This window comes from Gallinula chloropus, assembly GCF_964237585.1.
Source record: "Gallinula chloropus genome assembly, chromosome: 14".
Classification (NCBI taxonomy): Eukaryota; Metazoa; Chordata; class Aves; order Gruiformes; family Rallidae; genus Gallinula; species Gallinula chloropus.
Genome location: NC_140099.1, coordinates 10,186,289 through 10,198,459, shown reverse-complemented (window position 1 = coordinate 10,198,459; position 12,171 = coordinate 10,186,289). Strand labels below are relative to the sequence as shown.

Here is a 12,171-nt window from a genome sequence, read left to right as displayed (position 1 = left end):
ATGTCGCTGTGCCTCACGGCCCGGAGGCTACGGCGGGATGAGCCTCGGACAAAGTAGCCTCCGGGCGGGGTTGCGAGGGGAGCGCCCGGGAGGAGGGGGCGTCTCGTGTCTCCCGAGCATCCAGCGCAGGTCGTGCCTGGTCTCCCGGAGTCCCTCTTTCGTTGGGGACCGAGCGGGTCAGCTCGCGGTTTTCCCGAGGTCCGTTTGTCTATTGTGGATGTGAGAAGGAAAAAACCCACCCCAACACAAACGAAACGAAATCCCCAACCCAAGAAAATCCCCTAGATCTCCTGGAGCCAGATAAGCGCCCGGTGAAAGGAAGGAAGGAAAGAGGACGTTATTTGCATTATTTGTCATTATTTGTTTTGTTTGGTTACTCTCCCAAATCTCTCTCTTTCCTCATTTATTTGAGAGTTCACTTGAGCTGTCTGTATCTCAGAGCAACCCAGCCTCTGAGTCATCTTCTAATACTAGTGATTCTTTCCACTTAATAATTACCTTTAGCAAGGTAAAACTGCTCTGGGAAAGGATAAAAATGGAAACGAAGCCAGATCCCTTTCTGTGGTGCCTGATCCCTGAATTGCAAGGTTGGCATTGCTCCTGGGAAGCACAGTGGAAGTCTAAAAGCTTTTGCTTGCATTTACTGTTACATTTACTCCTGACACTATCACGTGAGCCAAAGACTTGGAGGTGCATCAATTTATTTAGTCATTTATTCTACCATTAGTTTTCCTCGTTTGCTTAAAATTACATTCTTGGGGTGGGCTGTAAGTGGTGTGGCTGGTGGCCTAGACCCCTCTGGTCTCTGCACAAAAGGTGTGTCTCCACCAGTCTCACCTGATTTGATCATGATGCTGCGGAGAGACCTCCAGAGACCAAGCACTACAGATAGCAGCAAAGTTTTCCCTTGCTCCTTCCTGTTCAGCTGTTACAGCTCTTCCCCCCCATGAAGGAGGGAAGGTGACTTCCTGACTCACAGGCACGTCTTGCACCCCTGAGGAGGAAATACAGGCTAGTTGAAAGGCTGGAACAAGTTTGCATTTCTCCCACTGGAGGTACCTGTCTTCAACTTCTGCATTTGGTGGTTGTGTTTTTTTCCTGGAAGATGTAGTGGGAAAGGGAGTGATCCACAAAGACAGGCTGAAATAGGGTACCATAATGCACCCAAAGTGATCCCCTTCATGTGAGCTGCTAGGGCACTCTCAGAGGAGGTGTGAGCTACAGGGCATCTCGGCAAGAAGCAGCGCTTAACTCCAGGAGAGGCTGCAGGACCTCCCCAGGTCCTCACTTTTGATGGTGGTGGATGGGTTGTTTCTCTAGGTTGGCCACCTCACACCAGGCTGTGTCCAGTCTCGATGCAGGTGCGGGTACCCTAAGTTGGGCTGTGTGTGCTCTGGGTGCCTCTGGGTGCAGCTGCCCTCTCCTCTCCTCCCTGTGTGGCGCTTGGCATCAGCAGGTGTATGGCACTTAAAAGAGTCTGTTCTTATAATTACCCCTCTTTAACATTTTGCTTGTTTTGGGTGGGCTTTTTTTGGAATGAATTCCTGTTTTTAAAGGTTTCATTTATTGATTTCCCTCCACCACCACCCCCCTTGCTTATACAGTTACTACTGAATAAGCTGTACTTGTCAGTAAATATATGTCTGCAAATCACCTAGAGCCTTTTTTTGGTAACAATTCTTGTTTAATAAATATAGACTATATAATTCCAAAAGACCATGGCCGGCTATATAATCATATAATATAAACCTCCTTAAAGCGTTTGCTTAGCCATGTGTATTTTATTTATATTGCTTTTTGTGGTGAATGAATGAATTAAAGTGCTATTCTTTGCACCGTTGCATTTATGTGATGGTTTCCATTTTTTTGACAATTTATGTCTGCACTTCAAAGGTATAAAGTGTGTGTATAGTGGGTGTACCACAGGTCTCAGTAATAAAACAGATTATAATAGATGTTCTGTCTCAAAAGTGGATTAGGATTCCTGGGTGGAAAATGCTGAAGTGCAGAGGTGTTATTACTTCTTAGTATATAAAAATATTCCTTTAATATAATAAATATTGAGGCTGTTCTACAGCAGATAGTAATTTACTCCTGGAAGTAACAGAATTAGCTCATGTTTGGGAAAATGTCTATGAATGTTGCTGGAGATGCAAATAAGATTTATTACATTCTGTTCACAGAGGTGTAACCTGGCATTTCTTAGTAAGGCCCCTGTGTTTCAGTGTTTCTGATATTAAAAATAAAAACCACCTACAGCATTTTGTGTGCATCCTTGAAAAAAAAATCTTCCCTGTGTCTGTCTTTGCAGTGACTGTGGTGAGTGCAAGTTGGGTCCCTGTGCTGTGGCCCCGGGGCAGTGATGCAGGGAAAGCCTTGAGCTTCAACCACTTTGCTTCTCTGAACAGAACGTACAGCAAATATCCAGAAATGGAAACTACCTCTGGAGGGGGGGGGTATTCAAATTAAAGCATATATTGCCACAAAAGAGCAGTTTTAATCACCTGTGAGAAAATGAGTTCAGCACAGAAGTTACTGGAGAAAAAAAACACCTTAATGTTTGCAGAGTTCTCTTGCTGAAGTCAACCTTTTTGTTCTGACATTTCTGTACAGCTGCCAACTGGAAATCCTAAAAAGCTGTTGTATTTAGCCCAAATTTGAAGGCATTGAGCAACACCCAGGAAAAAGGAGAACTGAATATTCATAGCGTAACCTTGTTTTAGTAACAGTGTATATATACATCATTCTTCTGAAACCTTTTTGTTTTCAGACATAAGCAAGCAAAGTTGTTACTTTTCTTCCCATAAACACAATGTATTGAGCATGTAATCGTGGGCCACATTTTCTATTCATTAAGCAATTCATGAGGTAAGAGCTTTACCAGTGCTTTTAGTTGGCTGGGAGTGTAAGTGGGGCTGTGTGTGTACAGTGTCAGTTTCTAAGCTTTCTTTACTGTTTCTTTCTGTTGGCATCTGTACCAAATTAAAGCCAACGTGTTGTTTGTGTTTATGTCACCAGAACTGGGGTTGGTGACCTCGCTGGTCTAGTAGCCTGTGTAGCCTGGTGTCCTGTCTCCTGCAGGAAAGCAGCAGCATCCCCTGAGGTGGATAATGAAATCAAGTTGTCTATAAAGCGTCTTTTAACCTTGTCACTTAGTGATTGATTTCTGAGCTGGAGCAATATGCTTGTAACTTAGCTAATTTTCATTTAATTTGAAAACTCTGCCCTGCCATGTTCTGACTCCTGCTGCGTGCCTTGGAGTTGTGGTGTGTGTGGCTGTGGGCTCCTGCAGTGGTAGGGAATTGTCACACCACCTTCTACAGCCATGCCTTTGGGTACATTCAGGTTTGCAGCCTTTTGAGCTGAACCTGTGCTAGGCAGTTCTGCCAGCGTCACTTGGTGAGCAAACACCCAGCCCTTTGGCTGTCATGGTTTCCTCAGCAAAATCCCACGGGTGGCTACTGTGCTGCTGGTGGAAAATAGCTTTTGTTAGCTCTGCTCAGCCCTTTAGAGGGGTGGTTCAGCTCAAGCTGCAGACAGGCTCCTTTGTCAGCAAATTTTGGACCCCTGTTGAAGGTTGTACCATGCTGGCTATGGCCATGCAAAGGCAGTGGCAGTGGAACTGAGTGATGCTGGGCTTCCATCAACATGCCCTTATGTGAGCTAGCTGGCCAGTTGCACTTCTCTTGTACTAATTGTTATTCTGTATACTTAAAAACTTGTTTTCCCCTCTCTAAAATAAAGCATAAACTCTGGAGATCTTTTTGTGCCTTCCCTCTTTTGGGGAATACTCTGGTTTGTATTCTTTTTGTAATGAAATAATCAAGTTTGAAGGTAATCTTTCAAGTGAGGGTGTGCAGGTCTGTTTAACTCAATATTGTGGTTTTCTGTGTTGTTCACTTCTGTCCTTTCCTGGATCACTCAGACTGTGTTAAACAACAGACGTCCTCACACAGAGCAGCTCCTTCAGCGGTGCGGCGCGACTGAAGGTGTCCGCATAGGCTTCCTGTGTACTTGGCTGGGTGCTTCCTTTGGACAGTACAGTACTTCTCTCTTTGAAGTATTTCATGGTCTCTTGTAGGAAATCATCAGGATCTTTCCAAAAGTGCAACCACAGTTCAGGCTCAAATAACTTCCCGTATCAAGCAGGTTAGCACTTCTGTGATTCTTTTCCCTTTTGTCCTTGCTGTCAGTCATAGCTTCTCTCAGCCCTGGGCACTGAACCTCTTCAGAAAAGATTTATAGAGCTGCTACCAAAATAAAACAAATCCTGATTAATGTTCAGTCCTGATAATTGCAAATAATAATACAATACATTTCTAAAGATTTAGAAGATAAAGGAGAGACAGGGTGGCTGATGGTCTCTTCAGCCAAATGATGGGTGATAGGACAAGGGGAAATGGCATGAAGCTGCACCAGGGCAGGTTCAGATTGGATGTTAGGAAAAAATTCTTCACTGAAAGAGTTGTCAGGATGTGGAACAGGCTGCCCAGGGAGGGGGTTGAGTCACCATCTCTGGATGTATTTAAAAGGAGGGTAGATGAGGTACTTAGAGATACGGTTTAGCATAAGACAGGAACAGTTGGACTCATTGGTCTTTTCCAACCTAGTCATTCTGTGATTCTGTGATTTTTCACTTCAGATATTTCAAGTTTCCTTACTTGAATCTGAACCTTAGTATTACCTCATTCGCTTTCTACTTACATTTGAAAAGGAATATTACCTGGTGTTTCAGTGTTGTCCTTCACTGTGATAGCTAAGTGGTGAAACCTGCTCCAGTGTATGTTGGTATTGCTCCTACCTATGGGGAGTTTGGGGTGTATTTTCTGTTTTCTTCACAGCCACCACAGAACATTTGGGATCCCTGGTGCTCCCCCCTGCCCTTTTTTCTCAGCCTTGTGCTGAGGTGCAGTTTCTCATGGAGAAGAGGTGAAGCTGTGAAACAGTTTCTTCACCTCACCCCGTTGTTCACCCTTCGGCAGATTTCATCTGCAGTCACCTACCCAAGGCATCCATTTCATCTACTTGTTGTTCTAAGACACCATAATGAGGGGAAGCAACCAAAAAGCTCCTCATTACAGCTCAGAGCTTCCATCAAGATGCATTTGAACCGGGCACCAGTAAAGCCCCCATCCCTGCAGGACTATGTCCATAATGCACCCCAGGGAGAAGACACCAGACCTTCAGCCAGGCTGCTGTGAGGCCCCCAGGGTGTAAGTCAAGACACCACACAGCCCTGCTTGGCTTAATCTACCTTGCTCCAGGCTGATTAGTGCACAGGAGCTTTGCAGTGCACGGATAAGCTGTTTCCAGCACCTGAGCTGGCGGAAATGTTTCTAGCCTGCCCTGTAGGGACAGGAGTAACCTGGTGGTTCACACAGCATGCTTTCCCCGTGCTGGCTCTGTGTGCAAGGGTATGTGCACACATCACCCCGTAACACTCAGAGTGCATCTCAGTCTGGGCTGTGTCCATGCAAAATTGAAAACAGTTTAAACCTGGACTTCTCCCTTCCCTTTCTGGGGTATTTAGCACTGCGGAATGTTTCTTCCCGTGAGGCACAGCATTTTTGTGTTGAGGCAAACACTCAGAATGGGAGTGACAGTCTTTCCAAAACTGGTCTTAAGAGTTATAAAAGCTTCAAGAATATCTATTTCTATTAATCAGAGGAGACAAACTGGGCAAATCCTTAACAAAAACCTTGGGCCTGGAAGCCTCCTTCACACTGCTGACTCTCCGACATGCCATTCTGTAGCATCACCACTAGTGAAGCGTTACATTTCACTGAATATTTCACAGTCCTGGAATGAAATGGATATGTGTGAGGGCCAGAAACTTTTGATTTTCTTTCTTGATGTAGGCATTCAAGCCTTACATTTGTTTCATAAAAAGTTCAGTGTTAGTTTATACGTTTCTTCTGAGTTCTTGTTCCCGCTCCCCTCGCCTGTGCCAAGTTAGCCATTTGTGGTTTGGTAGGGTGAGCTGGATCATCATGTCTTTACATCCAGAGACAGAAGAAATGAAAATTCACTTTTCATATGCAAAGGGTGTAGGAAAGTAGGGTAGGAGCAAGCAAGAGGCTGAAAGGTTGAGGCAGTCCTCTGCCAGAAATTGTCATAAACCCATTTTTCCAGGGAAAGCTATTACTGAAAGATAAAACTTGGCTTTTACTGAGATGCTATTCTTGCTCTTCCTCTTATCCACCACAGACACTCCAACTCAAGGTCCACAGTGCTTGAGCTACAAGCTATGTAGCCTGACTGGTGGTATGGATGAGCATTTTCTAATATCCACGTTTCCTGTCCAAAAAGGGTATTTTTCACTTGAGCTCACGATGGAGGTGGTTTTTTACCCTCTGGATTATATATTCTGTTAGAGCAGGAATTCAACATCTTCCTTCATATTGCTGAACCTCACTCCTAGCCTGAATTTCCTGTGGGCTTTTGTGCAATCACCCTTATAGTCAGGGGTGAGGCTGCGCCTGTTTCATGGAATCACAGTCACAGAATGGTTTGGATTGGAAGAGACCTTTAAAGATCGTCTAGTCCAACCCTGTGCTGTAAGGAGAGATACCTTTCACTAGACCAGGTTGCTCAAAGCCCCATCTGGGGATTGGACATCTGCAGTTTCTCTGGACAGCCTGTTCCAATGTCTCACCACACCCATCGTAAAAAATTTCTTCCTTGTGTCTAATCTAAACATACCTTTTTTCAGCTCAAAACCGTTGCCCCTTGTCCTGTCACTACAGGTCCTAGTAATAAACTCTCCATCTTTCTTAAAAGCCCCCTTTAAGTACCAAATATCTCCCTGGAGCCTTTTATTCTCCAAGCAACTCCTTCAGCTTTTCTTCATAGGAGAAGCGCTCCAGCCCTCTGACCATCTTTGTGGCCTCCTCTGGACCCGCTCCAACAGCTCTGTGCCTGTCTTGTACTGGGGACCCCACAGCTGAAGGCTGTACTCAGATGGGGCCTCACCAGAGCAGAGGAGGTGAATCCTGTCCCTCGACCCGCTGATCATGCTGCTTTTGATGCAGCCCAGGACACAGTTGGCTGTGAACACTCATTGCTGGTTTATTCTCTGGAAGCCCCTCGCTGTTGAGAGCAGATTTTATTTAGGTGAGCAATTCATTTCTCAGGCAGTAGGTGTCATTCCTGCAACTTGAGATCTCATAGGTTTTTTCTTTCTTTCTTCAGTTTCACATGGGTGCCAGGGTGGATGGGTGTGTTTTTCTGTGGTTTACTGGGGGACAAAAAATCCTCAACCCCAAAAAGCTATGTAGAGGAACTTGGCTTAACATAGTACCATGAGCTGTAGCGTGCCATGGGTATGGGCATGGGTAGATGCTCCAGGGGGGAGGTTTTTAGTTAGGTCTGGCTTTGCAGTGACTCTGTTCAGGCACAGTCCTTGGCGTTGAGATGAGCTCCATGCTGCAGCTGTGCTGTGCTTCCTTGGCTGGTCTGTGGCTGCTAAGTCTATTAACCTTTTTGGCTTCATTTCTTTATCTGCTGGAGGATGACATTACTTACCTGAGAGGGAATAAGGATGATTAGGTAGCTAGGTCTCAGCCCAGCGCAGGATTTAAAGGTATTGGTAAGTGTAGTCCTGTTGAAGTCCTTGCTTTGCTGGGATGTAGTCTCCTGTCCTAAAAGCCTTTCTGAGTATGACAAGCATATTTATACAAAGTGCTAAGCATTACAGTGATGTTCCTTGTGTATTGCTGTCCATTCATTCTTTCCTCTTTCTTCTTTTCCCTTTCCCATCATTCGCTGCTCCTTAGTCAGCATGGGCGTTGCTTCCTTCCTTCCTTTATCCCTCATCAGTAAGCCACTCCCTCAGTAACGAGGGGATCTAGAAAATGCACTGAAATGGTATTAGCAAGAAGTAGGGCTGCGGTCACTGTAATCCCTTTAATTGCATGCTGTATCCTTCATTTTCCGTAGCTGCAGGCAGATCAGGAGGGTGGCTGCAGTGATGCTCCATGGGTGTATCTCTGCATGCAGCAGGAACAGCTAAACATAACCAGGACTGTTGAATGCTCATGGTAAAAAGTTAGCTTAAAATAAGTAAATTCAAGTGAACAAGCTGTAATTGGAAATATGTCTCTTACATGTGCGCTGGGTGAGTAGGAATATGTCTTCAGCACTGAACAGACCAGTGCTACTCGATTTGTGGTCTGTGGTCCAGAGGACATCGAAAGAGAGTTCAAAAATGCCTGCAAAAACTTGAAAATACCAGAAGGAGGGGAGTTAAAATCACACACTTGTGCACATATTTTCATGCAGCTTCTAGATGTGTTCCCATGCCCATTAGCTCCTTACTCTTGTTATTACTCAGTTAAAATGTTTTTGATACTAAAATCATCGTTTTGTTAAATGACTTTGTTTTGTCTGTCACCTTCATTCCCACCTGCCAAACAGTACTGGGATTTGAGATAATCTGTGAATTCCTGTTTGAAAAGGATTTGTGATTTAAAACGAGAGAAATACTGGACTAGCATATTTTGACAGAATGAGGTAACTTTAATATTCCGACTTTGTCATGAATTAATGTTGAGCACTGCAATACATTTGCATGCTAATCTTTCTATTAAATGACTAAATACATCACCTAGTTGAATCTCAGTCAATTTTTGATCCCACAGCTGTTACACTGAGAAGTAGGGATTTGAGTCATCTGAATAAACCAGCCTTGCTATTCTAGGGCAATTAATTTCTCTGACTAGTCAGAGAGAAGAGTCTTACATAGTCATTTTACCCGTGTGCATAATAAACCGTCCTCTATCTGTGTGTTTGTTGCTTCACTTGTCTGGCAGTCAGAACCCTCTGTGAGTAGGTGGGATGTGGAGGTGCGTCCATTTTGCTTCAGCATGTGCAGTGTTTTGTGTTAGAGGAGTTCACCAAAGTGCTGCTTTGTCAGCTGCTACCCCAGTGATCCGTAACTCACAACGCTGTCTTACACCTCCAGCAGTAGCCTGGTGTTGTGATGGATCCTCCCCAGAGCCTGACCTGCTGACTCTAGGCTCTGTATTTATTTGTTTTAATTGGCGTCAAGTTGTCAAACACTAATTCACAGCGTATGAATCACGTAAAACTACCACCAAGATCGCTGTGGTGAGTGGTGGTCCCCGGGGCTGTGCAGCTTGTCACACGCCCGGGAGCAGTCCAGAGCAGTGCCTTGCTCAGTCTGCAAGTCAGCCTGGAGAAGGCCATCCTCCTGCACGATGGGGATTTCAGCTACCCACATCTGATGCTGGAGGCAGGAGGAAAGCTGGCTGATGCTACGGCATTAAGGTACTAATCTTGAAAGGCTTGTACACATTCTTGACCTTATTACTGGGAGCAGCGTCCTTGATGTTTGTGAACCTAATGACCGTTGTGATAAGACCACTGACCGTAATAAATCTAAGTGTATGTGCAATATTGACAGGGCCAGGGTCTGATGGAGCAGGGAAGGCTTGCTTCTTCCTTTGAGGGCAAAGCTCAGCAGGGAAAATTTTATAGCTTTTAGGAGTGGAGCCAAAATTCTACCCTATTCCTGTGCTGTGTATGGAAGTCCTCACTTGTAACATATACAGCTAGGAACATAAGCATCTCTTGTTTAAAATATTCCCCCCTGCAATGAACAATTATTAACTGAAAACACATCAGTAAGTCAAAGCCAGCCCTGCCCTCAGGGGAGGCTGGGCGCTGGTACTAGTAGTGGGTTTTACTGAGAAGTCATGGGGGAGGCTGGGGCTGGTGGAGCTGTCCTGGTCAGGCTGGTCCTTTCTTCTGCAGGGTTCATGAGCAAAAATGGAAATGAGAAACAAACAGAAAGATGGGCAGAGTGTTCAGTGTAACTGAAGAGTGTATGTGCTTAGTGGAGGGTCCTGCTGGATCATGTTGATCCCAAGGAACAGTCCTTCAGTTTGTGGTCCAGAAGCAAGAGGATGAGCTGTGAGAGCTTGCTTGTCTCTTCTGTCCCATCTTGCTAAATAAAAATAGTGTTAGAACTCCATGACTGCAGCCCTTTGCAGGATCTCAGAAAAACTGAGCCAGCATACTAATTTAAAATTTCATCATATTAAATTTGAGAGGGCTACAGAAATAGCAGAGGGGAGACTGAGCCAGGCAGCAAACTAGGGGAGATGGAAACAGGTTTGTAAGAGCAATAAATGCCGTGAGGACATGTCTCAAATCGTGCATTTAGCTGTCATGGCTGTCACCATGGCAGGGGCTCTGGCTTCAGTACTGGTGCAGGTCCACTTCATCCAGTGCTCCTAGTCTGAAAGCAGAGTGGTGTGGTTTTCAGCTGGCTCCGTCCTCTCAACTGGTTCGCTGTGGAGCTGTGCAAATGTCTGTCAGCATCACACTGTGGGGAGTGGGAAGGAAGGCCATGGTGAGGTCAGGGCATGTCAGGGCAGCCCAACCAGAAATAATGCTCTGTGTCCCAACCTCCTCTCGGTGGTGACTTCATGCTTTGAGGAGCTCAGATTTAATTCACTGTGTGGTCTGATTAGCCCAGTGGCTTGCTAAGGATTTCCATGCTAAATTGCTAAAGCAATAGTCCGACCTTACTCAGGAGTGCTTTTTATGGCCTCTTCTTCACTACACTGGTCTCCAGTCTTTGATCTCTCTGTCACTTTGGTCAAAGTCTGTCACTGCAGACTAAGTTGCACCCTGATGCTAGCTGTCATCTGTTATTGCCATCGGGGTCGATGCATCATCCTTTTGCTTCAGACACTGGGACACCTTTTGTGACCCTTAAAAGATGATAATCCTGAATAGGCACTGCAAAACAAACACCACAGCTAAAGGTTCCCCAAGCAAATGTTTTAGAGGTATGCTTGGGTATGAGAGGCTACTGTTAAACCTGACCTTGCTAAAGTCCTCGTCTTCTATTTGAATGCAGTGGGATTATAATCTAATATCAATTTCCATCTCTGATTCCCCAGCACCCATGTCAATATGATAGGCCTGAACCGCAGTTCAGCTTCACAGATGGTACCTGCATCGCAGAAAATATTAGATGACTAGTGCCCTAAATACGACAGAGTGTATTTGTCTACACATCTGTGATACAGAGAAATCTCTTTAATGGCAAAAACCATAGTCACGTAAGAGGAATGTGAAGGGAGTTTGCTAGATGATTCAATGGTGCTTTTTTTAAGTGTTGGAGCAGGGTAAGCAGAATTAGAGTAATACCATAAAACTGTGTATAAACATGACAAGTGACTTTAACACATCTGCCTAAAGAAGCAGATTTTTATGATTTGTTGTTTATCAACAACTTTGATACCGGCTGTGTTTTCCCAACAGTACAAAATGCATCAAGGATTTTAGGCACCTGCTATTTAAAAAACCAAACCCACCAAACCCAGCCACATCATGTGCTGTAGCTTCTTTGAGGATTGTCTCCGTTTCCTTCAGGACATGCATTTCTCATGGCCCATTAATATCTGTTCAGGTATTGCAAATGCCTGAACCAGCCTTGCAGGGGCTGGTTCTCACTCTCCAGCCTGTGGGCTTTAGAGGAACTTCAGCAAAGATGGAGAGCTTTCATGGAGAGTGAGCTTGCAGCAGCCCTGCCCATCTGTCCTCAGTAGGATACACAGTTTCTGGTACCCCTTTCCTGGGGAGTTCATTTATCGACAGCTCAAAACTGTTGATTCTGGGGGGAGTTTTCCAACATCTCTTCTGTTCTCTGCTTTTTCCTCTCTTCTAAAGCTGGTTGCACAAGGATGTGAAGGAAAATTAATCCAAATCACCTGAAATGTAAACGCAAAGTAAGTTATGTAAACTAAATTAAACCATTGTATATATTCTCTGAATCAGCGTTCAAGTGACCTTAATTTGGTTAAACTTAATTCACATCAAAGTAAATTATACTAAATTTGAAATAGGGTTGATTTAATTAATAATGAGTGTGTCTGCAGGGATCTAATGTGGTTTGATTCATTATTGAAATATTAATTCAGATTACCTTTCTAGAGTTTTCTCATGTAGATAAACCCTACAGGTCAGTTTATTAGTTATGCCTCAACTCATGTCCTCGTGTGTTGATTCCCCCTGGCTCTAGAAGGACCTTGCTAACTGTGTCCTTGTGTGGGACTTCATGAGCATTTTCTCATGGGTTGTCTTGTTAATTTGTTAATCCAGCCAAAGAAAATTCATCAGTTTTCTGTTGGATTAGCC

The 12,171-nt window shown here is 44.6% G+C and overlaps 1 protein-coding gene across 1 annotated transcript in view; it reads left to right on the top strand.

Annotated features, from left to right (window-relative positions):
• The window catches only part of EVL (Enah/Vasp-like), a gene marked incomplete at its 5' end in the record, with an annotated part of 150,131 nt that continues 137,960 nt past the window's right edge, over positions 1-12,171 (top strand). The window contains one exon of the mRNA XM_084270708.1: positions 1-53. Within this exon, the coding sequence (XP_084126834.1) occupies positions 1-53 (53 nt within the window). The remainder of the gene's footprint in view (positions 54-12,171) is intronic.